General features: G+C 39.8%; 2 protein-coding genes across 4 annotated transcripts in view; one reads left to right on the forward strand and one right to left on the reverse strand.

The window, feature by feature from the left end:
- The window catches only part of LOC150078508 (rho GTPase-activating protein 39-like), a 789,750-nt gene that overhangs the window by 390,296 nt on the left and 371,835 nt on the right, over positions 1-27,619 (reverse strand). For all 3 annotated transcript variants that reach the window (XM_090385235.1, XM_090385234.1, XM_090385233.1), the window contains exon 6: positions 14,488-14,723. In XM_090385235.1, the coding sequence (XP_090241361.1) occupies positions 14,488-14,723 (236 nt within the window). The remainder of the gene's footprint in view (positions 1-14,487; positions 14,724-27,619) is intronic.
- LOC150078509 (carbonic anhydrase 2-like) lies at positions 8,767-9,698 on the forward strand. Its single transcript, XM_090385173.1, has 2 exons — positions 8,767-9,312; positions 9,363-9,698. Exons 1-2 carry the CDS (start codon positions 8,767-8,769, stop codon positions 9,696-9,698), a joined length of 882 nt encoding a protein of 293 aa, XP_090241299.1.

Genomic DNA, 27,619 nt, shown 5'->3' on the forward strand with positions numbered 1-27,619 from the left:
GAATTTGCAGATAAAGGAACCACTAGGTGGCAGTGATCACAGTGTGCTGAAGTGGGATTTACTCAAAGAGGTAACTACCGTCAGGGGTAAAGGAAAGGGTTTTTGCTTCCGTAAAGGGGAGTACAGTGGTCTCAGACAGTTTTTAAATTCTGTACAGTGGGATCAACTGACGATGTTACAAACAGTAAATTCTAAGTGGGAAGCATTCAAGGAATTAATCGTGGAAGCTACTAGACTTTATATACCGATTAAGAAATATCGTTCAAGGTTTAGGCTTAAATGGTTATCAAATGAACTAATGAGACTCGTGACAGAGAAGAAAAATGCATGGGATGCATATAAATTATCAGGTGACGCAGAAGCCTGTGGCAGATATAAGCTAGTCTGTAATCAGGTCACAAAGGAGGTTCGGCAGGCGAAGGCGGATTACGAGAAATCTTTGGCAAAAGATGCTAAGAAAAACAGCAAGGATTTCTTTACTTATATAAACTCTAAAAGGAAGGGGATTAATATGATTGGTCCACTTGACATCGATGGTTCGACTGTTGATGATCCTGCTCAGATAGCAAACAAACTGAATGAGTATTTTGCATCTACATTCACACGTGAGGAATTATTACAGTTTGAAAATGGAAGGTTATCAAATTGTAGCAGTGTGCTTAATGATTTTGTAATAACTGAGAGCAAAGTGGAGGAGAAATTGTTGAAGTTAAACATAAAGAAAGGCACCTGGGGTGGATGGAATCTATCCAGTTATTTTAAAGGAGGCGGCAAAGCAACTAAGCAAACCCTTAGCCATAATTATGAGAGCATCCTTGGACTCAGGGGAGGTTCCCACGGACTGGAGATGTGCAAATGTGTCTCCAATTCACAAAGGTGGATCGAAGGGTGACACGAGTAATTACAGACCAGTTAGTTTAACTTCTGTTCCGGGTAAAATAATGGAGTCACTGGTTAAAGATGCATTGCAGGATCATCTAGACAAGACTGCAGCAATAATTCAAACACAGCATGGGTTTGTTAAGGGAAAGTCTTGTCTGACAAATTTGATTGGTTATTATGATGTGGTCACAAAGGAACTGTATGCAAAAAATAATTTTGATATCATATACTTGGATTTCAGGAAAGCTTTTGACACTGTTGCGCATGGAAGACTACTGTACAAATTGGAGCAGAATGGTATTAAGGGTAAGTGGCTACAATGGATAAAAGGATGGTTAAGTGGGAGAAGACAGAGGGTGGTAATCAATGGGTGCTGCTCTTCGTGGACTAATGTTATTAGTGGAGTCCCACAGGGTTCGGTGTTGGGTCCACTGTTGTTTTGTATATTTATCAATGATATTGATGAAGGTATATCAGGCTTAATGTCGAAGTTTGCAGATGACACAAAGGTTGGCAGGGTTGTTAATGACAGTAATGGCAGTGTGCTACTGCAACAGGATCTAGATAATTTGGGCAGATGGGCTAAGAAGTGGCAACTGAAGTTCAACCTTGACAAATGCAAAGTACTGCATATGGGGAGAAGTAACCCCAGAGAAACGTACCAACTGTGTGGTACTACACTTAAGGTGGTAGAAAATGAAAAAGACCTGGGAGTAATTGTGCAGTCAGATATGAAGTTTTCTGAGCAGTGCAGACAGGCTGCTAGGGCGGGTCATGGGGTTTTGTCAATGATATATAGGAATTTTGCTAGCAGGGAAAAGGAGGTGATTGTCCCTCTGTATAAGGCAATGGTCAGGCCACGCCTTGAGTACTGCGTACAGGTCTGGAGGCCTCATTTTAGGAAGGATGTAGATTTGCTTGAACGTGTACAGAGAAGAGCAACACGATTGGTGAGGGGAATGAAGGGCTTCTCTTACCAAGCGAGGCTTAAGTTCTGCAAATTGCAGTGGCTGGAGACTAGGCACCTGCGCGGTGATCTGATTGATGTCTATAAGGCCTTGAATGGGTTGAGCCCGCTGAATTCTGATGGGATCCTTCCACTTGTTCAGATTACGAACCTACGGGGACATAAGTTCAAATTAAGAAAAGACAGATGTAGAATAGATGTGCGGAAATTTGCCTTTAGCCAGCGGGTGGTTAATTGCTGGAACAAACTTCCATCTGTCGTTGTGGAAGTTGATAGGTTAAATAAATTTAAGGAGGAACTGGACAGGTATTTGGAGGGAATGGTGTGATTTTTTTTTTTTTTTTTTTGGCTGATGCTGCATAAGCTCCTACACTTGCTTTCTTGCATCATGTGCCACTACTACTACTACCTTGACAACAACGGTGCAACACTGGAGGCCATCCTCACAGCCGTGTATTGTGTTACCATAGCAGCCACTAGGATTAATGGTAGAGAAACAAGAGACCAGCAGCAGAAGAAACAAAAACAGAAGGAACCGCCAGCTTGAGAAAAAAAGACTTCAGAAGAAGATAAAAGAATTAAGAGTCAAGATAGGCCAATTGACCCAGTACCAATGGAGTAATAGGAATAAGAAATTGATTGGAAAAGTGAAGAGCATCCTCAAGAAAGAGAGCCTCCACAGCAAACATGAGACAAAAAATCAGAGAATAGGAGAGTAGTTTGGACATACTGAAGCAAGAGACTATGCTGATACAAAGAGAGCTCCCAGAGGAAAATAAACAACTGAATCTTCGATGAGGACCAAAAAGCCTTCTACAGGAGTCTAGGAGAAGACGGGAATGGACCACCCGAGCAGAAGACGATTGAAGAGCTATGGGGCAACATATGGAGCAGGGAAGTAAGACATAACAGTCGAGCCCCCTGGACAGAACTAGAACGCAACAAAACCAAGGATGCACAAGAGATGAGAGAGTGGGAGATTCAGGAAGAAGTAAAACAGACGATCAAGAACTCTCAAAACTGGCAAACTCCAGGAATAGATAACATCCATATTATCTATTATTGGTACAAGAAGCTCATTTTCACACAACAAGCACCTGGCAGAGCAGTTTATGCGAATGATAAGGCACCCAGAGACAATCCCAATGATTCTCACTCTAGGAATCATATATCTGAAGCCTAAAGATGAAGATACAAGAAACCAGCAAAATACAGACCAATCACCTGACTCGCAACAATGTACAAGATCCTGACCAGCTGCATAACCAGGAAGATATCAGACCACTTGGAGATCCAGAACATAATGGCCAAACAGCAGAAAGGATGCAAGGAGCAATTAACCATAGAAACTGCAGTTTCAGAGCTAGCCTACAAGAAGCACCACAATATATACACAGCCTACATCGATTATCGCAAGGCCTTTGACTCTGTACCTCATGGCTGGCTAATAGAGGTGCTGAACATCTACAAAGTCAATCTGATAGTGACAAACTTCCTAGGAGAAATGATGGTGAAATAGAGTACCACCATTAAGGTCAAGAACATCACAACCAGGCCAATCCCCATCAGGAGAGGAATCTTTCAGGGAGATGCCCTGAGCCCACTGTGGTTCTGTCTAGCACTTAATCCGCTACCCACCATGCTCAACAGCAGCAAGTATGGATATAACCTCAAAGAATGAAGGAAGAACCTGTACACCCTCACCCACCTGATGTACATGGATGACATCAAGCTCTACACGTTAACCGAGAAGCAACTACGCCAGATCACCGGAGAATTCAGCAATGATATTAGCATGGAATTTTGTCTTGACAAATGCAAGACCCACAGATTGCACCAGGGAAAATTAGTCAACCAAAACTACCAGCCGTAGACTGGTAAAGAGATCAAAGCTATGGAAGAGGGAGAGGCCTACAAATACGTGGGAATGATGCAGGCTCAGCAGTTACAGCACAAGGAAATTAAGGCCTGCCTGACCGAAAAAAACCATCAGAGACTCAGAAGCCTGTTGGAAGCAAAGCTATCAGCAGGGCATCCCCAAAGCATCCCCAAGGCAGAATTGCGCTGGTCCCACAGGAACTAGTAGTTGGTGACTCTATTGTCAGGGAAACGGGGAACATGCTTTGTAAAAAGGATAGGTGGAACAGGACCAGGGTATGTCTGCCACGGGAAAAGGTTGATGATGTTGTAGAGCGGATATCATCTTTTAAGGGCACAAAAGGTGATATAGTTGTACACGTTGGCACTAATGATATTAAGAGTATAAGACCGGCAATTACTTAACAAGTACAGGTCATTGTTCAAAAAAAGTCGTGAATTAGGGTTGAATTTGAAAGTACAGGCAGGCCTCGCTTAACGCGAGTTCGATTAACATGGTTTTCAGTTAACGCAATTGGAAAAAATGATACCACTTTTTACTTTACGCAATGCAAATTTCCAGTTAACACGATCTTTTATTTCTGATAGTTGAAAAAGATTCGAATCGCGCACTAAATGTCTGACTGCCAATAAACAAGCGTTTGTCCGCTTCCCGCCTCAGTGTGTTCCATCAACTAAGTAGACGTGTTTGTCTCCACCTAATAAAGTCACGTGCAGACGTATTTAAAAATTCTAATTTTCTACCCCTGTTAATTATGGATAAAAGAAAGAGTGAAAAACAACGTGATTGTAATAAAAAAAAACGAAAAGTTATTACTTTAGCTGATAAACTTGAAGTTATTAAAAAACATGAACATGGTGCAAACCATGCGAAAATCATAAGAGATCTAGGATACAGTGAGTCTACCGTACGAACCATCTTGAGCCGTAAGAACGAATATAAAGAGAAAGGTAAAGTTTCATCATCTTCTTTTGTCTTACAAAATACCAGAAACAGAACTCTAATAATGATTGAAATGGAAAGTCTTTTATCAATTTGGATAGAAGATTGCAATCAAAAAAGAATTCCATTATCTAAGGACAATATTCAGAGCAAAGCTATTAACCTTTTTACTAAGCTCAAAGAAACAAAATATCAAGGGGAGACTGAAATGTTTGTTGCTAGTTCAGGGTGGTTTGGACGTTTCAAAAATCGAGCATGACTGCATAGTGTTAAAGTAACAGGGGAAGCTGCTAGTGCTGATGAAGATGCTGCAGCCAAATTTCCTGCAGAATTGCAAAAAATCATTCAGGATGCTGAATACGACGATCGGCAAATATTTAATGTAGACGAAACGGGCGTATTTTGGAAACGGATGCCAACTAAAACTTATTTGGCTGCAAATGAAGCATCACAACCTGGGTATAAAGTCTCAAAAGATCGACTAACACTTTTATTAGGAGGTAACGCTGAAGGTGATTTTAAATTGAAGCCCATGCTTGTGTACCATGCACAAAATCCTAGGGCTTTAAAAGGATACAGCATCGCACTCTTCCAGTCATTTTTCGTTCAAATAAAAAAGCATGGATGACCAAAGCCCTATTTGAAGACTGGTTTACGTCTTATTTCTGTCCAACAGTTGAAGCCTATTGCAAGAAAAATAATCTTACTTTTAAAGCTCTGTTGCTTTTAGATAATGCACCTGGACATCCTTCTGCACTTGGTGACTTAAATGAAAATGTGAAAGTTGTTTTTTTACCGGCGAATATGACTTCGTTATTGCAACCCATGGACCAGGGGACGATTGCAACTTTCAAGGCTTACTATCTCCGCAGAACCTTTGCACAGGCACTTGAAGCTATAACAGGAGATAATGCAATTTCTGTACCAGAATTTTGGAAAAAATATAACATACGATTGGCCATTGAAAACATTCATGCAGCATGGGAAGAAGTGACAGCCAGCAATATGAGAGCAGTTTGGAAGCATCTTTTACCCCGCGCAAACGATTTTACTTGCTTCAAAGATGCAGTTCAAAAAGTTATTGAAGACATAACTAATATTGGTAATGACCTTGGTTTCAAAGGCTTGGATGCGGCTAAAGTTCGAGAATCACTGAATTCGCATTTAGAACAGCTAAGTGACAATGATCTCCTTCAAATAGAGCAACAGCGTGCGCACGAAGAAGCTGAAGAAAAAGAGTGTGAGCCAGATGAAAATGTTACCTCAAAGGAGATAACGGTAAAAGAACTAGGCGAAATCTTTTGTATCGCAGAGAACCTTAAACAAAAGGTAATGGATGTTGATCCTAACATCGAAAGAAGCATGTTATTTCGCCAGGGCCTAGTTGAGGCATATGATGCAAGAAAGCAAGCTCATCAGCATTAGCAGAGGCATACAATGCAAGAAAGTAAGCTTATGCTGCATCAGACAAAAAAAAAAAAAAAAAAACTTCCCATTTCACTCAACTATTCAATCCAAATGCTTATCCAGCTCAGCCTTAAATTTATTTAAGCTATCAACTTCTACAACATGAGATGGAAGTCTGTTCCAGCAATCAACTACCTGCTGACTAAAGGCAAATTTCTACACATCTATTCTACAACTGTCTTTCCTCAGTTTGAATCTATGCCCCCTCAGGTTCTTAATCTGAGCAAGAGGAAGAATCCCATCAGCACTGAGCTTGCTCAACCCATTCAAGGCCTTATACACCTCAATCAAATCACCTCACATGTGCCTAGTCTCCAAGTGCTGCAATTTGCAGAACTTAAGCCTATCTTGGTACGAGCACCCCTTTGTTTCCCTCACCAATCTTGTTATTATCCTTAATATTCTGAGCATTATTAGATATATGACAGAATTCCATCAATACCTAATGCCTGTTTCCCTTTGTTTCCATTAATGCTACAGTTACAACTGATCCCAAGCTGTCCTGATACATTATTAAAATCATCCTCTTTCTTCTGCTGATCACCTGACTCATATTACTCCCTTAATTTCAATCATCTCCCTCTACCTCATCTGGTTTTCTTAGTACTTTCCCATTCCTTCCCTCAATAACACCCTAACCTCTCCCCTTTTTCTCCGTGCTTGCATTCCTTACAGTCCCATACATTAAATCATATTTTCCTAACCTTTCTAATTCCATACAAAACTCACTCATACCACTACTCCTACCTTGCTTTATTTTTTAGTCATCTAATCCTATTGTTAATCTTTATATACCTCCTCCTCATACTATCTTCAGTATTAGTATTTTTCCATTTCCTTCTTCCCTCCATTTCTCTTATCACACCCTCTGATTTCCTAGTTCTTTACCCTATATCCTATTTCTTCTTCAGCAGTTTTCTTTGTACTGTCTTATGCTTGCCTATTTATCATTTGTACTTTGATTACTCATCTGATAATCCTTTTGAAATAATAGTCTTTCCTTTAATTTCATGTTCATAATATCCCTCTTTGTTTGCGATTCATCCTCATTCCATTTTCTACCTTTCTTTGTCCCTCTGACCTTTTCGAATTCAATTCCACATCCATTATCATAATATCATGATCATGGATATGTTTAGTTCTGAGTATGCACAACACATCTTCAAATGTTCCTGTATCTGTTCTTTCCGAACCAAAATATAGTCCAGTTGAAATCTACTTACATCACCAGCATTTTCCATGTATACTATCTTCTTTTATTTTAAGTATTTATTATCATTAGCTCCTCCTGCTCAGAAACCTATACCAACCTTTCCTACCCCTCTCTTTGATACTCCCTACCCAGTCCATATATTTTCCCTCCTGTCCCTTTCGAACCACTGCATTTCAATCACCTATAATCTGCCTAATCTCTTTAAATTACCTTTTATAGCTCATAAATCACTTCAATCTCTTCTTCCTCACAACCATCAACCTACTGATAAGAAATTCCACCTCTTCCAAAATTTCAGACACCCCAAAATACTCTATATTCATACTCTCATTAGCTCCAGAATATAAAACTCTTACCCCATTTCTAAATTCCCCATTATCTTTCTATTCTGTCTTGCAAAACTCTAACAATATCTGTTTTAGCTCATTCCATTACTTTTTTTAAAAAAATAACATACCTGCCTTCAAAGTTTTAAGTGATAAGGAAATCATTCAAGCAGTAATACAGAAATCAAAGGTAGCAAAATTAAACGAAAAGGAAGAAGAAGATGAACAAGATAATTATGAAAATCTATGAATTAAACACAAACTGGATGGGGGGCAGCATTAGATAAGGTTCTCCACTACTTGGACTAAAGCAATGATGTTTCCCCATCTCATTTTTAAAAATCTGACAAGATCTCACATCTGATGTTTGTGTCTCTTCCCAAAAAAGTGGTTAACAGATTTTTTTTTATTTTAAAGAATCACCACAAATAGTATGTCTCTTACATTACTCAAAACATTGTTGTTGTTGTTGTTGTTATTTTAGTTTTTAGGAGCATTAGCAACTAAGGCCATATTGCTCCGAGATATACGGTGGTCATTCCCTGACCTTTCCGCATCCTCCGTATTTGGTGGTGACGGGCTCGAACCCCGGTCTAATCAAGAAGCGTGTGCTACGCACTGCTGCTCCTTCCCACCTGGCTACGGAGGCGCCTACTCAAAACATAAATTTCTTATAACTTTGTTATACAATGTTTTTACAATTTTATGAAATGCCATAATGACAGTTCATTACTGCATACTGATAATAAAAATGCTACTTTTAAAAGTAGTGCTTCTATTATCAGTATGCTGTACATATTACAAATACTGTATGTTACTCTATGCCATAAATATAGTAATAAATGAAAACTCCTATTTGAAAAGGCAAAGCAGGTTGGGTTTCTACTAGCAAAGGTATTCTCAGTCCCATTCAATTTCTTTCTTTCTTTCTTTCTTTCTTTCTTTCTTTCTGTCAGTCAGTCTGTCTGTCTGTCTGTCTGTCTATGAAGAACTAGATATACATCTGGGTCTTCTATGTTTTAGGTTCTGGTTTTCAAAATTCAAAATTTGTAGATCCCTAGAAAAGTCTAGGGTCTACTATTTTTCGATCATGGATAATCCAAATTATAGTCGAGGTGGGACAGATAGACCCTGTTCTGCTTCAGAAGGTGACAAGCCCCGCTCAATTTTAAGAGTTGTCAAACCCCGTTATGGATCAGAAGGCTCTAAAGCTGAAGTAATAACCTTTACTATGCCTGAAAGGGATGAAAGAGATATTGATGAAGCCACAGGATACAGTAACACTTGGTCTTATGGAGGATTGATGGGTCCTTCTTATTGGGGAAAATTTTGTCACCCATACATTGGTGAACAGCAGTCACCTATTGCCTTAACTTATTCTGTAGCAAAGACAAAGGCTCTTGAAGATGTATGTTTTGAAGGTTATGATCTGGAGCTTTATGAACCAAAACTTAGAAATACAGGATACACAGCAAAGATAGAATTTACATCTGGTTACAGGCCTTATATTTTCAGTAGAGATCTGCCATCACCACCCTATTTCTTTCAAGAGATGCATTTTCATTGGGGAAGCAGTGATGATCACGGATCAGAGCATATTCTTAATAGAAATCTGCATCCTCTAGAGCTTCATATAGTACATATCAACAACAAAGGTGAACTGGCTGTTTTAGGTATATTTTTAAGGTAGATAAATGTGAAGTTCCATCTTTCTGCCCTATAACTGATAACCTATGGAAAATCAGAGACCCGTACTCAACAACCAAAATCTATGGTGTATTTCCAGAGGAATTTATACCTAAAAACCACTTCCCATTTTACTGCTACAGAGGTTCCCTGACCACTCCACCTTGTACTGAAAATGTATCATGGACAGTCTTTCACAATCCATTACTGATTAGTTATAGCCAGCTTCGAGAATTCAGAAGACTGGATTTTTTTGATGGTGAACCAATGGTTGCCAACTATCGTCCAGTTCAGCCCTTGTCCAGTCGCCTATTATGGAAAACACAAAAGAAATAAACAAAATGTCATCCTGTATAGTGTAAAAACAAATCAGCCAAACCTTGACTTGCAGCTAATGAAATAAACCTCTAAGAAACAAAAAAAAAAAAAAAAAATATCTATCTATCTATCTATTCGCTCCTCAAACTACTGCCTCTTCTGCGCCACCCCAGGTACCCTGGAACACATATACCTGGCATGCCCTGTGAACAAGGAACTCGTCAAATACGCTTTGGATGCAGCAAAGCTTGCCTGTAACCACGCCCACACTCCGGAGGACTACTGGTACCTACTTCACTCTGAGCAGACAGCACACACCACCTGCAACTTCCTATTCATTGCGGCCAAGGCCGTCATTTACAACTTCTACTTGAAGCACACAAGAAGCAGTGACGACATGCCTCCTGTCGACACATCGGCGCAACATCTGAAGTGGAGCCTACGAAGGAAGTTGCAGAGCAGACTTCTACTCGAATTCCACAGCAAACGACCAGAAACTGTGGATTATCTTAACAGCGAATGGAACAGTGGCGGTCACCTCTTCACCATCACTGAATAGTCCATCACCTTCAACGTGTGACACTTAACATGAGAATGACCCAACCCCAAGAAACTTTTTTTTTCTTATTTCCTGAAATTAAAATATTGAAACTTTTGTTTTTCTTTCTAAAAAGTTTTCTTTATCTTTCTTTTTTTGCTTTGTACATAGAATGTAAATAGTTGTTGTTTAAAATGTATCTACTGTTCACGTTTTAATAATAAAAAAAAAAAAAAATATCTAATCTATCTATCTATCTTATAATCCATCTGCTATACAAAGAAGCCAAATTCTGCCTGAAACTCAACAACCAGCTCACCTGCCACTTTCCGTATTCCAGAAGAATAAAACAAGGCTGCCCACTCTCTGGACAACTCTATGCAATTGCCATAGAACCATTCCTTAATAAAATTGCCACCAGTATATAATCCCGATGAACGCTACTACCAGAACCCCACCTAAATATAACCTACTCAGCATACGCAGATGACGTCACAATTGCAATACGACACGAGAGTGAATTTGAAGTCATTCAAAAGTCTCATGATCTTTATGCTCAAGCATCAGGTGCAAAACTCAACCACTGTAAGACCAGCGGCCTGTGGGCTGGCAACTGGAAAACTAGAACCGACTCCCCCATCCAAGGCACATGGTCCAGCGAGGGACAGAAATCGGCAATACCCTCCTTTTCTCCCAGAAGAACTGGCCCGAATTGCTGAGTCGTTTCAACAAAGTACTCGGGAGATGGAGAAGCGTGTGTGCCACATCTTCGCTGAGAGGGAGAGTGCTTGTGGTCAATCATATGGCGGCAAGCGTTCTCTGGCACACCTTCAACATTCTCACTCCACCTGCTGACTTCCTCCACCTAATCCAGGCATCTGTCCGAAGCTTCCTTTGGAACAAAACCAACTGGATGTCCTACTCCAAACTTAGCCAACCACTTACTCACGGGGGTCAAGGGTTGGTCTATTTTGACAACAAAATCACAGCATTCCGGATCACCTTTCTTCTTAAGACACTGCAAACAAAATACGCACATTCCAACACTACGGATAAACTACTAGCAACAGCCACTAGAGGACTATCCCTATCAACAATATTGAGAATGGACATGGCACCAGTACCACTCAAACTACCGCCGTTTTATAAAGACGCACTATACCGCTGGAAAAAGCTACAGAATCTTGAAATAACTGGGAGTAAAGTGGAGGAGAAACTGTTCAAGATAAACACAAGAAAGGCACCCAGGGTGGATGGGATCTATCCAGTTATATTAAAGGAGGCAGCAAAGGAAGTAAGCAAACCCTTAGCCATAATTATGAGAGCTTCCTTGGACTCAGGGGAGGTACCTATAGACTGGAAATGTGCAAATGTGACCCCAATTCACAAAGGAGGATCAAAGGCTGACACAAGTAATTATAGACCTGTGAGCTTAACTTCTGTTCCAGGAAAATTAATGGAGGCACTGGTTAAAGAAGCACTGCAGGATCATTTAGACAAGACTTCAGTTATACCTCGGACACAGCATGGTTTTGTTAAGGGGAAGTCTTGCCTGACCAATTTGATTGGATACTATGATGCAGTCACAAAAGAACTGGATGCAGGGAATAGCTTTGATATTATATACTTGGATCTTAGAAAGGCTTTTGATACTGTTGCACATGGAAGACTGCTACACAAATTGGAGCAGTGTGACATTGGAGGCAAATTGCTGCTATGGATAAAGGGGTGGTTGAGGGGGAGGAGAAAGAGAGTGGTAATCAATGGACACTGCTCATCGTGGACTAATGTTATTAGTGGAGTCCCTCAGGGCTCAGTGTTGGGTCCATTATTGTTTTCTGTATTTATAAATGATATTGATGATGGTATATCGAGCTTAATGTCCAAGTTTGCAGACGATACAAAGGTTGGCAGGGTTGTCAAGGACACTACTGACACTATGCTACTGCAACAGGATCTGGAAAGGTTGAGCAGATGGGCTGAGAGGTGGCAAATGAAGTTTAACATTGACAAATGTAAAGTACTACACATGGGAAACAGCAACCCCAGAGCAACGTATCAACTCTGTGGTACTACACTGACAGTGGTAGAGAATGAAAGGGACTTGGGGGTGGTTGTGCAGGCAGATATGAAGTTCCCTGAGCAGTGCAGACGGGCTGCAAGAGTAGCTCATGGAGTATTGTCAATGATATACAGGAATTTTTCCAGCAGGGATAAGGAGGTGATTATTCCCTTGTATAAGGCAATGGTCAGGCCACACCTAGAGTACTGTATACAGGTCTGGAGGCCTCTTTTCAAGAAGGATGTAGAGCTGCTGGAACGAGTACAGAGAAGGGCAACAAGATTAGTGAATGGAACAAAGGGGTGCTCTTACGAAGAAAGGCTTAAGTTTTGCAAATTACAGTGTCTGGAGACTAGGCACCAGCGAGGTGATCTGATAGAGGTGTATAAAGCCTTGAATGGTTTAAGCATGCTCAATGCTGATGGGATTCTTCCTCTAGCTCAGAAAAATCACCTGAGAGGGCATAAATTCAAATTGAGGAAAGACAGATGTAGGATAGACGTGCGGAAATTTGCCTTTAGCCAGCGGGTGGTTGGTTGGCGGAACAGACTTCCATCCCTTGTTGTGGAAGTTGATAGCCTAAATAAGTTTAAGGCTCAGCTGGACAGGTATTTTGAACGAACAGAGGGGTGAAGTGGAAGTGTTTTTTTTTTTTTTTTGGCTGATGCTGCATAAGCTTGCTTTCTTGCATCAAATGCCTCTACTAATGCTAATGCTAATGCTAAAAAGCTAAACCTTCACCATAATCTTGAGAGAACATCCCTTCCCGGAATACTTTCAGAACCACTCTTCTACAATAAAAGAATAGACCCTGCAAATGATGATATTCTCTTCTTCCCTACGTGGAACTGGGCAGGAATAAGAACCATAGGCGACCTCCTGACACCAAGCCTTGAATGAAAGGATCAGAAGATTTGCCCATTAAAACCATTAATGCAAAGCAGCAACACATACATCTAAAATCAGCGATCACACAAGCTCTTCCAGACATCACTAGAACTAAAGGGATTGGAAATGTCACTGGATCCTCGCTTACACCAACCTTCGTCATCACATCACCAGAAGACACGGTACCTCTGTCTCCTGCACCTTCCAAAAAAGTCTACCAGCTAATCATGTCTCGCCATGCAACCACGATTTTCCCGTCATCCACCTGCCAAGCTGTCCCTGCACCCCTCTCCACTCACCACAAGCCACCACCCAACTTTCAGTGGAACCTTCCGTACAGGACGAAATGTTCCAAATCGGACGCAGACATCCAGTGGAGACTGTGACACAACATCCTTCCCACCCCAGTCAAGTTACAAATCTTCGGGTTACGCTCCTCAAACTACTGCCTCTTCTGCGCCACCCCAGGTACCCTGGAACACATATACCTGGCATGCCCTGTGAACAAGGAACTCGTCAAATACGCTTTGGATGCAGCAAAGCTTGCCTGCAACCATGCCCACACTCCGGAGGTCTACTGGTACCTACTTCACTCTGAGCAGACAGCACACACCACCTGCAACTTCCTATTCATTGCGGCCAAGGCCGTCATTTAGAACTTCTACTTGAAGCACACAAGAAGGAGTGACGACGTGCCTCCTGTCGACACATTGGCGCAACATCTGAAGTGGAGCCTACGGAGGAAGTTGCAGAGCAAACTTCTACTCGAATTCCACAGCAAAAAACCAGAAACTGTGGATCGTCTTAACAGCGAATGGAACAGTGACGGTCACCTCTTCACCATCACTGAACAGTCCATCACCTTCAGCGTGTGACACTTAACATGAGAACAACCCAACCCCAAGAAACTGTTTTTTTTCTTATTTCCTGAAATTAAAATATTGAAACCTTTGTATTTCTTGCTAAAAAGTTTTCTTTATCTTTCTTTTTTGCTTTGTACATAGAATGTAAATAGTTGTTGTTGAAAATGTATCTACTGTTCACGTTTTAATAAAAAAAAAAAAATATCTTATAATTCTTTAATTATAAGATAGAGAATTAAATAAGATAGGGCCATCTATCTATCTTATAATTCTTTAATTCAGTATAAAGTAGTTATTTCAGAACTGAAGTATAAAAATGTATATAACAACAATTGGGACATTGTATTTTTATAATTTTATAATAACTCTATTTTATAACAGTAACTGACATAGAAATGTGATCATTCTTATAAACATAATAATGAATTTTAAAATATTCAATTTAAGTGCACATACCTGCATTTTATATAATTAAAACCTTCTAAAGAGCTTTGACTTTGTGATATTGAACTTGAATCACTTGATCTACCTGAGTCATGTGAAAGAGAAATCTGCTGCCTGGATCCACAACTATGAAGTGGATGGAGATCATCCTGTAGCTCTTGTAAAAGAACCTCATTTGCACAATTATAACATTCATCGAAATAGGAAGAAAGTGGACTAGATGACTGTTTGTGATGAAAATGATGATGCTTCAAATAAGCAACAAAGATTAAGATTAACAAGTGCAGTATGTTATACACTAAGTAATTTAAAAAAAAATTCCTGAATACCCAAAATTATGGCATATGTAGAAATATTTCCTGAGACTACTATCTCTAATTAAAATAAAACTATACTTGGTTTTCAAATATTTGATCAAAATTTCATTGCTTTGTGTTCAGAAATTAATTTAACCAGATGTGGGGGAGGAAAAAAGTTCTACTAAAAGTCTTTTAGTTCATTCAATTCATTTGTACACTAATGCTAGGAGCACAGTAAGTAATTTGACGAATTTCAAGTACTGATTATATCATCAAATGCAAACACTGCATGGATATTAGAGACATGTTGCCACAAGCTGGTCTGTACAAAGTATTCAAAGTATTTTTGTTTTTAAGGCAGTCTCCAGGGTTTCTCCTACATGCTGTGGTTTCATCTGTAAGGCATGTGCCAAAGTCAGAGGTGTGTGTGTGTGTGTGTGTGTGTGTGTGCACGCACGCATGTGGTTCTGTTGAATGTTCAGTGCCTGCAACTGGCAACTTTGCAGCCAGGGGGCGGGGCAGAGGACACCTGGTTCCCCACCCCATGACCTCCATCCCTTGCCACATGGAGGCATGCCAGGGACTGTACACCAGACTCTTATTGGAGCTTTCAGGGATTACCTGAAAACCCCGGGGGTACTTTTGAGAACTGAAACAGGAATAAATGGAAGAAGTAGGGGATAAAGGGAGGGGAAGGGAAAAAGAGGATAGAAAGTTGAGAAGGAAGAAACTTCCCCGGACAATGAAAATAAGATGTTTAGGAAAGGCAACAGAAGAGAAGACAACCAGCAAACTAACCCAGTTAAACAAACCTTACGTTAACCAGGTATTCATAATGAAACTTGTGTTATGGATAAAAAAAGTAAATTAAACCCCTAATAACATACAATAGAAAATTCTTTTCTATGTCATAGCATTTAAAATGCTAGCTAAACAATTAAGAATCATACAGAAAAGCACCATAATGACCATAGTCAAATGTGAAAGTGAATACAATTTAATTAGTAATGAGAAGAGATGATTGGAGGAAACCAACACAACTGTCATCGGCAATAACAAAATATATATATCACGTATTTAAATAACTAAGACACCTGCTCAGACAAATGTCAGGTTATAAGATCATGCACCTTGCTATTACAGTGGCAGAGATATGTCTTATAAAGGTCTTAATAAAACATTAAAATAGCTATAGTAGCACTCACTGCAAACACAGTGGCAGACTTGACATCTTTAAAAAGGTGGTGGTCAATGATAGGTCAAAGTACAACTTTGTTCATTATAAGTCCCAAACCAAACCAGGCAAGATTAGGAAGTCACAAGCTGAATACTCTGCAATAGGAAATCATTCTGACTTCGTCACAAGCTGAATACTCTGCAATAGGAAATCATTCTGATTTCGTCACAAGCTGAAGACTCTGCAATAGGTCACAGTCATTATAAAACTATGCATTAGAAGCTGATGGAACAATATCACTCAAACAGTCCTTGAGAGACAAACCCAACAATAACAATAATCTAGCAGTTTTCAAGTCGATGTAGTAGAGATCAGCACCACTGATCTGCCTGTAGCAATGTGAAACAAGCACAAATCAACATATTTGTGTTTCTGAACAATAAGCAACATTTGATCTTACAAGTATATAATCTGATCTTGACAGTAAAATAGACACCTAATTTATAGATGACAAATGACAAACTTAAACAGATAACAATTGACAGATAACAGATAACAATATGTACATATATATATGTCAGCCATGAGCAAATAGCGCACAGCCAAAGACGAAATTGCTACCTCACAATTTCATTTAATTATCAACTAAATTACAGTAACTGCCATAAAAGTTACAATTCTAAAAAGCAATCATCATTATCCTAGGTTGCTGTCCCATCTGGGGTTGTGATCAGCATCTGTTGTAAATATCATGAAATAATTGTTCCACAGTTTTGCCTGTGGAACAATTGAAGGAAGATGGATAATTTTAAGGAATGGTCCTTCAAATTATCCCGCCATAATATTCTTCTTCCTCTTACCATTAATTCTTTAGTCAGAATGATTTGTGACACTGCATATTCTTCTTGATGTCTCATAATGTGACCAAAAAAGAAGTTTTTTGTTTCTTGATTAGAAGCTGCAATTTCCTTTCTCTGCTGATTGATCTCAGCAGAAAAAACGAAATTGAATGTGGAAGTGCTGAGTCAGCAGATAAACAAGTAATCAAACTCAGCAAATCCATTATGCCGAGAAAGAGAAACTTCTTCCATACAGAAGAATTTAGCTATTAGACTAAATATCTAATTATTACTCAAAATATGTTTTCTACTTTTAAATAGTTGATAAGCTAGGACAGGAAAGTTCTCTTTATTTGACACTAATTGATTTATATTCTCAGGGCTATATATATCTCAGTAATAATTTGTATTTGATTCCTCAAGTAAACATAAAAATTACACTTGAAAAGCCTATGTTCTATAGTTTCATCAAGGCCACATGGGCACAAATGGGAGGCTGCTAAACCCAAAGCAGGTAATTTATGATTAACACTCCCATGTACTGTCAGTAAGAATAAGGTGTTGAGTCCAGGACAGAACCAATTAGCTTGTTTACTATTTTAAAGACATGGGGGAAATATTTATAAATCACTCTCCCCAAAGGGGAAGCAGACCATTCTGTCTGCCAAGATTGTAAACATTAATTTTTAATACGAGACATATCCAGTTTTTCAGATACATTTAGGACAATATTATTATTATTAGTAGTAGTATTATTAGCTGTGTGGTGCAAGGAAGCCTGTGGCTTATGCTGCGCCAGCCAAAAAAAAAAAAATCTGAATTACCCCGAGAGAGAGAGAGAGAGAGAGAGAGAGAGAGAGAAGGGAATCACCAAGAAAGGGAAGAATGATGATATCCAGCTCAGGACCCTAGGTGTGCCAAGCCCATACTCACCAGATGTGAGCCCCTGCAATAACATAATTGTCTTTTCTAGCTGGCATGTTTTTGTGTCAAAAGTAAAGTAAATAGTGAGCTATTAATTCAAAACGCATAGGAATTCTACCACAAACAACCTGTAAAGCAATGGTGACTGTCCTGCAATTTCGAGAAGTCGCCAAAAGAAAGAATCTCTGCACTTGAAAGATACTTTTTAATTAAAGAATGAAAAATTATGCTCCCAAGCACCTGCAGCATAGCTGATGATGGAGAGAAACACACATTTGTAGAATAATTTCAGAGTTCGATTTAATGCCCAAAACAGATTTACTAATTCGAATGATCTTTCCAGTTGGAACTTTAATTTTATGCTTACTTAAAGCTGTAAGTAAGTACTGTACTATCAAACACAAGGGAAGAGTTTTTGCTTTCATAAAGATGACTACAGTGCTCTCAGACAATCTGTAAATTCTAAGCAGTGCGACCAACATGTTACCAACAACAAATTCTAAATAGGAAGCATTCAAATAAATAATCGTAGAAGCCACTATAGGCTTTTTACACAAACTAAGGGATACTATTCAAGGCTTAGACCTATATCTAAAAGGATGTCTAATACTATTCAAGGCCTATATCTAAATATATATCTAATACCTATATCTAAATATCTAAAAGGATGCCAGAAGAACTGAAGAGACTCCTGGAAGAAGAAAAATGCATGGGATGTATATCAATAGTCTGCAATTAAATTACAGAGGAGGTTAGACAAACTAAGGCAGATTAGAAATGTCAAAGAATGCAAAGAAAAGCAACTAATTACAGAAGAAAAAGCAGATTAGAGAAGTCAAAGAATGGAAAGAAAAGCAGCCAAGACTCCTTTACTTATGTAAATACTAGAAGGAAGGGGATGAATCACACTGGTCGACTAAGCATGAACAGTTTAACTTGATGATACTGCTCAACTTGCTGACAAACTGAATAGATATCATGCATCTATATTCATACATCGGGAATCTTCTTGGGGTAAGAATGACACAATTTTAACCAATTGAAAAAAGAGGACACATTCTCAGTTATCATTAATGATTTGATGACAACTGAGAGGAAAGTAGATGAAGAATTGAAGCAAAATGTAAAAATAGAACCTGGATTGAATGGAATCTACAATTATATTAAAGTTGGCAGCAAAGGAAGTAAGCAAAGCTTTAGCCACAATTATAAGAGCTTCACTGGACTCAAGGAAGGTTCCTAGGGACTGGAGATGCTTGAATGTATCCAAAATTCACAATGGACTGACAAAGGGTGACATCAGTAATTATAGACCTGTAAGCTGGAATTCTGTTCCTGGAAGAAAAAAATGGAATACTAGTAATGGCAAATCATGCAAGAAAGCAAGTTTATATAGTGTCAGCCAGAAAAAAAAAAAACAAAAAAAAAAACAGTTCACACGTTCGTACCTCAAGATATTATCTAGTTCTTTGAATTTATTCAGCCACTTCACTTCCAGAACAATGACAGATGGAAGCCTGTTCCAACAATCAACCATCTGCTGGCTGAAGGCAAACTTCATTACACCTATCCTAAACCATCCATCCTCAAATTGCAGACAGGGCTAGCCGGGTAGGTAAAGTGCCTGCCTGGCAACCCAAAGGTCGCGGGTTCGATTCCCGCCTCAAGCTTGGATCACAGTACTGCACAAACCTTGGGAGGTGCATTATGGCACACAGAAGCCTATGCACCAACAACTACCAAAAAAAAAAAAAAAAAATCCTCAAATTGAATTTATGACCCTTCATGTGTATAGTCTCAGCAAGTGGAAGAATACCATTAACATACAGCTAACTCAATCCAGTTAAGGCTTTAAACACCTCAATAAGATCTTCCAGAAGGTGCCTGGTCTCCAGATGCTACAATTTGAGAACTAAATTGAGCCTTTCTAGGTACAAGAACTCTTTTGTTCCCTTCACCAATCTGGTTGCCTTTCTCTGCATCTGTTCCAACAGATCTACATCCTTCCTAAAGTGAGGCCTCCAGACTTGTATACAGTACTCAAGGTGCAGCCTAAGCATGGCCTTATACAAAGGAATAATCACCTTCTTATCCCTGCTAGCAAAGTCTCTGTATATCATTGACAAAACCCAATGAGCTGTTCTGGCAGCATGTCTACACTGCTCAGAGAATTTCATGTCTGACTGCACAATTATCCCCAGGTCTTTTATATTCTCCAGTACCCTGGGTGCAGTACACATAGTTGAGAGGTTACTCTGGGGTTACAGCTACTTATGTGCAGCACCTTGCATTTGTCAATGTTAAACTTCAGCTTCCATCTCTCAGCCCATGAACCCAATCTTCCCAGATCTCATTGCAGTAGTTCACCCTGACAACTGTCATTAACCACACTGCCAAACTTTATATTTCTCCAAACTTAGATATTAAGCCTTTCGTCAATATCATTGATAAATATTGAAAATAACAAAGACACAGCACTGAACCCTAATAACATTAGTCCATGAAGAGTCATGCCCATTGATAACCACTGTCTTCTTCCACTTAACCATCCCTTTATCCATAGCAGTAACTTTCCCTTAATGCTCCATTTCCCTTAAATCTCCAGTTTGTACAGCAGTCTTTTATGTGCAACAGTATCAAAAGCCTTCCTCAATTCTAAGTATATGAAGTGAAAATTATTTTTTGCATACAATTCCTTGGTCACTGCATCATAGTAACTTATCAGATTCGTTAAACAAGACTGCCCTTTGACAAACTCATGCTGTGATTGCGGTATAGTTGCATGCCTGTCCAAATAGCCCTACATTACTTTTTTAACCAGTGATTCCATTATATTCCCTGGAATGAACAGTAAGCTAAGAGGTCTATAATTACTCATGTCTCCTTTTGATCTCCCTTTATCGGGGATATATTCGTCCTTCTCCAGTCCATAGGGACTTCCACCAAATCCACGGATGCTCTCATAATTACGGCTAAGGGTTTGCTAACCTCATTTGCTGCCTCCCTTAATGTAATTGGATATTTTCCATGTGCCTTTTTATGTCCATCCTCAACATTTCTTCTCCACTTTTGTTTCGGTTATCACAAGGTCATTTAGCTCCTCATTAGAGTTTGATAAACTTTTGGCATCCCCTAACCTAAAGAATTTCTCATGTGTGAAAGTAGATGCAAAATGCCTATTCAATTTGTCAGCAACCTGAGCAGCGTCATCAAAAGTTGATCCATGGATACTGAGTGGCCCAATGTGATTCAACCCCTTCCTTCTACTGTTAATATAAGCATGGAAGTCTTGGTCACAAAGGAGGTCAGCCAAGCTAGGGCAGATTATGAGAGGTCACTGGCAAAAAATGCAAAGAAAAGCATTTTTTGCCAGAGACCTCTCATAATCTGCCTTAGCTTGCCTGACCTCCTTTGTGACTTTATTACAGACTAATTTGTATGTAAGATAGGCTTCTGTATCACTTGGTAATTTATATGCATTCCTATGCATTCCATGCTCTTTTCTTCTCTGCCAAGTGTCTCAATCTGACATCCATTCAGGTCTAAGCCTTAATCAGTATTTCTTTGTTGGTACAGAAAGCCTAGTAGCATCTTTGATTACTTCCCTGAATACATTTAGAATTTGCTGTTGGTAAAATAAGCAGTTGGTCCCACTGCACACAATTTAAAAACTGTCTGGGCCCTCTGGAATCACTTTTACGAAAGCAAAAGGCTTTCCTTTACCATTGACAGTATTTATACCTTCGATTAAATTTCACATTAGTACACAGTGATCACTGCCAACCAGTGGTCTTTTATCTGCAGATTTTTAATGCATGAAGAACCACTGCTGTTAACCAGATCAAGAATATTGCTTTCTCTTGTCGCCTCTCTAACAGTCATCCAACAAATCCACAAAAGTCTTGCTAGTGTGCGAGTGGCCAACCCACAAATTCCAGTCAACATCTGGAAAATTAAAATCACCCATTATGAAACATTCTGATTTCCTGGCCCACTTTATTTCCCTCTATAGCTGTTTGGTATACTTATCAGAGTCATTAACCCTATAACACACTCCTACTCTCAATTTTGTTTTTCCACTGCTTATATCACATCAAACTGACTCAACATTGCACTTGTAACCCATGACAACTGGATGCCCTGCCTCATATTTAATATTCTTCCTAACTAAGAATGTAATCCCACCTCTCCTGTCCTGTCTGACTTCCTGTATACATTGTACTCCCCATATTCAAATAACCATGTCTTCACTATTCTTACATTCTACATTCAATGACTTAATCAATATTTCAAATCAATCAAATTTATTAACAATGCTCCTAACATTAGTGTACATGCAAGTATACATGCATGTTTTCACTCTTAGTTGCCCTAACACAGCCCATGTTTTCATTTGTTCCCTATTGACCCTCATCAGAGCCTGAAATCCTAGATACCTCGATTTCCAGGCTGCATGTAACAATAGTAGCAATGCAGGAATTACTTTTACCTCTGTCTTGCCTATAGTTAAACTACTGGTTTGTGTAATGCCCCCCCAAGCTAGCAGTTTTCTCAACCCACATATCACTGCCTCGATTTAAGGCATAGACCACGATGAGAAGAATTCTATCTCATAAGCCTTCACATTCTCTCCAGGGCCGAATTGATTGACAATTATTAAAAAGCAGTTTTAAGTACAGTAGTGATATATATGCCAAATAGAAAGGAATGCAGTTATACTGAAGTCACAGCATGGATTTATTACAGTAAGAGGCAATCTTATTTTATCAGTAGCATTAGCATTAGTAGAGGCATATGATGCAAGAAATCAAGCCTATGCAGCATCAGCCAAAAAAAAAAAAAAACAAAAAACATTCCACTTCTCCCCCCCGTTCGTTCGAAATACCTGTCCAGCTGAGCCTTAAATTTATTTAGGTTATCAACTTCAACAAAAAGGGATGGAAGTCTGTTCCACCAACCAACTACCCGCTGGCTAAAGGCAATCCTATATCTATCTTTCCTCAATTTGAATTTATGCCCTCTCAGGTGATTATTCTGAGCAAGAGGCATTACACCATCAGCATTGAGCATGCTCAAACCATTCAAGGCTTTGTACACCTCTATCAGATCACCTCGCCGGTGCCTAGTCTCCAGATGCTATAATTTGCAAAACTTAAGCCTTTCTTCGTAAGAGCAACCCTTCATTCCGTTCACTAACCTTGTTGCCCTTCTCTGTACTCATTCCAGCAGCTCTACATCCTTCTTGAAATGAGGCCTCCAGACCTGTATACAGTAATCAAGATGCAGCCTGACCATTGCCTCATACAAGGGAATAATCACCTCCCTATACCTGCTAGAAAAATTCCTGTATATCATTGATAAGACACCATGAGCTATTCTTGCAGCCCATCTGCACTGCTCAGAGAACTTCATATCAGCCTGCACAACCCCCCCCAGGTCCCTTTCATTCACTACCACTGTCAGTGTAGTACCACACAGTTGATACATTGCTCTGGGGTTGCTGTTTCCCATGTGTAGTACTTTACATTTGTCAATGTTAAACTTCATTTGCCACCTCTCAGCCCATCTGCTCAACCTTTCCAGATCCTGTTGCAGCAGCTGCATAGCGTCAGTAGCGTCCTTAACAACCCTGCCAACCTTTGTATCGTCTGCAAACTTGGACATTAAGCTTGATATACCATCATCAATATTATTTATAAATACAGAAAACAAAAATGGACCCAACACTGAACCCTGAGGGACTCCACTAATAACACCTTTGCCACTGGCAGAGGTGAAAGAGATCCTTGCACTGCTTCTATTGGAATGAGCAGAAGCCTGAAAAACAAGATGCAGGATATTTCAGAGACTGCTGGGAGTCATTGCGGTACAAGTAAACACATGGGTTGTGTTAGGGTAGCTAAGAATAGGAATAGGTGCATGTATACTTGCGTGTATACCAATGCTAGGAGCTTAGTAAATAAATTTGATGAATTTGAGGTATTGCTCAAAACATCAAAGGCAGATATTGTTGGGATATCAGAGACGTGGTGTCACACAGATATAAGTAATGCAGAACTGGAATTTGGGGAGTACAACGTCTACAGAAAGGATAGACTGGAAAGAAAGGGAGGAGGGGTTATGTTATTAGTTAAGAAATACACAAAATCCAAGGAAGTGAAGCCAGTGGACATCGCTGGACAGTGCAGTGTCGAGTCAGTTTGGTGTGACATAAGCATTGGGAGATCAAAATTGAGAGTAGGAGTGTGCTATAGGCCTAATGACTCTGATGAGTACAATAAGAAACTGTACAGGGAAATAGAGTGGGCCAGTAAATCAGAGAGTCTTATAATGGGAGATTTTAATTTCCCAGATATTGACTGGAATTTGGGGGCTGGTCACTCACACACTAGCAAGGCTTTTGTGGATTTATTGGATGATTGTTTTCTACATCAGCATGTTCGGGAGGCAACTAGAGGGAGTAATACTCTTGATTTGATTATTAGCAGTGATCACAGTGTGCTGAAGTGGGATTTACTCAAAGAGGTAACTACCATTAGGGGTAAAGGGAAGGGTTATTGCTTTCGTAAAGGCGACTACGATGGACTGAGACAGTATTTAAATTCTATACAGTGGGACCAACTGATGATGTTACCAACAGCAAATGCAAAATGGGAAGCATTCAAAGAACTTATCTTGGAAGCTACTAGGCTTTACATACCAACTAAGAAATATTGTTCAAGGTTTAGGCCTAAATGTATGTCAGATGAACTGATGAGGCATATGGCAGAGAAGAAACATGCATGGGATACATACAAATTAACACATGACACAGAAGCCTATGATAGATACAAGTTGATCTGTAACCAAGAAAAATGAATGGGATGCATATAAATTATCAGGCTACACTGAAGCCTATGGCAGATATAAGCTGGTCTGTAATCAAGTCACAAAGGAGGTTAGGCGGAGGAAGGCAGATTACGAGAAATCTTTGGCAAGGGATGCAAAGAAAAAGAGCAAAGAGTTCTTTACTTATGTAAACTCTAGAAGGAAGGGCATGAATCAGATTGGTCCACTTGATATAGATGGGTCAACTGTTGATGATCCTGCTCAGGTAGCTAACAAACTAAATGAATATTTTGCATCGACATTCACATATGAGGAGTTATTTAGCGAGGGGAAAGCCAGAGGTGTATTCAACTCTAGCAGTAAGCTAGAGAATCTTGTAATAACTGAGAGTAAAGTGGAGGAGAAATTGTTGAAGATAAACACAAGAAAGGCACCCGGGGTGGATGGGATCTATCCAGTTATATTAAAGGAGGCAGCAAAGGAAGTAAGCAAACCCTTAGCCATAATTATGAGAGCTTCCTTGGACTCAGGGGAGGTACCCACAGACTGGAGATGTGCAAATGTGAACCCAATTCACAAAGGAGGATCAAAGGCTGACACAAGTAATTATAGACCTGTGAGTTTAACTTCTGTTCCAGGAAAATTAATGGAGGCACTAGTTAAAGAAGCACTGCAGGATCATTTAGACAAGACTTCAGTTATAGCTCGGACACAGCATGGTTTTGTTAAGAGGAAGTCTTGCCTGACCAATTTGACTGGATAGTATGATGCAGTCATAAAGGAACTGGATGCAGGGAATAACTTTGATATTATATACTTGGATCTTAGAAAGGCTTTTGATACTGTTGCACATGGAAGACTGCTGCACAAATTGGAGCAATGTGACATTGGAGGCAAATTGCTGCTGTGGATAAAGGGGTGGCTGAGGGGGAGAAGACAGAGAGTGGTAATCAATGGACACTACTCGTCATGGACTAATGTTATTAGTGGAGTCCCTCAGGGCTCAGTGTTGGGTCCATTATTGTTTTCTGTATTCATAAATGATACTGATGATGGTATATCAAGCTTAATGTCCAAGTTTGCAGACGATACAAAGGTAGGCAGAGTTGTCAAGGACACTACTGACACTATGCTGCTGCAACAGGATCTGGAAAGGTTGAGCAGATGGGCTGAGAGGTGGCAAATGAAGTTTAACATTGACAAATGTAAAGTACTACACATGGGAAACAGCAACCCCAGAGCAACGTATCAACTCTGTGGTAGTACACTGACAGTGGTAGAGAATGAAAGGAACCTGGGGGTGGTTGTGCAGGCAGATATGAAGTTCTCTGAGCAGTGCAGACGGGCTGCAAGAGTAGCTCATGGTGTATTGTCAATGATATATAGGAATTTTTCTAGCAGGGATAAGGAGGTGATTATTCCATTGTATAAGGCAATGGTCAGGCCACACCTAGAGTACTGTATACAGGTCTGGAGGCCTCATTTCAAGAAGGATGTAGAGCTGCTGGAACGAGTACAGAGAAGGGCAACAAGATTAGTGAATGGAACAAAGGGGTGCTCTTACGAAGAAAGGCTTAAGTTTTGCAAATTACAGTATCTGGAGACTAGGCACCAGCGAGGTGATCTGATAGAGGTGTATAAAGCCTTGAATGGTTTAAGCATGCTCAATGCTGATGGGATTCTTCCTCTAGCTCAGAAAAATCACCTGAGAGGGCATAAATTCAAATTGAGGAAAGACAGATGTAGGATAGACGTGCGGAAATTTGCCTTTAGCTAGCGGGTGGTTGGTTGGTGGAACAGACTTCCGTCCCCTGTGGTGGAGGTTGATAGCCTAAATAAGTTTAAGGCTCAGCTGGACAGGTATTTTGAACGAACAGAGGGGTGAAGTGGAAGTGGGGTTTTTTTTGGCTGATGCTGCATATGCTTGCTTTCTTGCATCAAATGCCTCTACTAATGCTAATGCTAATGCTAATAATGCAGTAAAAAAGGAACTGGATGTAAAGAAATAATTCTGACTTCATATACTTAGATTTCAGAAAAGCTTTTTATACTGTTGCATAAAAAAAGGCTGCTGTACAAATTAGAACAGTGTGGCATTAAGGGCAAATTACTGCTATGAGTAAAGGCCTGATCGAGTGGGGAGAAGTCAGAGTTGTTTTCGATGGGCACTACTCTACTTGCACTAATATTATTAGTGTATTCCCATAGGGTTCAGTGCTGGGCCTGTTATTTTCAATATTTATTAATGATATTGCAGATGATATGAAGGTTAGCAGGGTAGTTAATGACAGTACTTAGAGTATGCCACTGCACTGCCATAAGATCTAGAAAAATTGAGCAGCTGGACTGAGATGCTGCAATTGAAGGTGTACACTGACAAATGCAAGTTATTGCATAAAGATAGCAATAATAGCAGAATAACATGCAAACTTTGTGGTACTGCCCTGGGGTACTGGAGAACTAAAAAGCATTAGCATTAGAAGCATACAATGCAAGAAAGCAAGCTTATGCAGCATCGGCCAAAATAAAATACTCCCTTTTCACCCATCCATTAACTCCAAATGCCTATCCAGCTCAGCCTTAAATTTATTTAAGCTATCAACTTCCCCAACAAGATATGGAAGTCTAAAAGGCCTGGTATAACTGTGTGGGTGGACATGAAGTTCTCTGAGTGGTGCAGACAGACTGCCAGATTGGTTTTGTCAATTGATATACAAGAATTTTGTCAACAGAAATAAAGCTGTTTGTTATTTGCTTTTTAGGAGCATTAGCAACTAAGGCCATATTGCTCCGGGATATGCGGTGGTCATTCCCTGACCTTTCCGCATCCTCCGTATTTGGTGGTGACGGGCTCGAACCCCGGTCTAATCAAGAAGCGTGTGCTACGCACTGCTGCTCCTTCCCACCTGGCTACGGAGGCGCCCAGAAATAAAGCAATGGCTAGGCCATTTGATTACTGCATGCAGGTATAGAAGCCTCATTTTAGGAAGGATGTGGATCTGTTGGAATGGGATAAGAGAAGAGAAACAAGTTTAATGAGAGATCATAACAGTACACTTACTAGGAAAGGCTTCAGT

Source organism: Mastigoproctus giganteus, chromosome 11 (genome assembly GCF_048544385.1).
Source record: "Mastigoproctus giganteus isolate SK-2022 chromosome 11, ASM4854438v1, whole genome shotgun sequence".
In the NCBI taxonomy this organism is placed as follows: Eukaryota; Metazoa; Arthropoda; class Arachnida; order Uropygi; family Thelyphonidae; genus Mastigoproctus; species Mastigoproctus giganteus.

Coding starts and splice junctions, on each gene's coding strand:
- LOC150078509 (XM_090385173.1), top strand. CDS start 8,767: ATGGATAATCCAAATTATAGTCGAGGTGGGACAGATAGACCCTGTTCT. Junction 9,313..9,362: donor ATCCTCTAGAGCTTCATATA/GTACATATCAAC, acceptor TATATTTTTAAG/GTAGATAAATGTGAAGTTCC.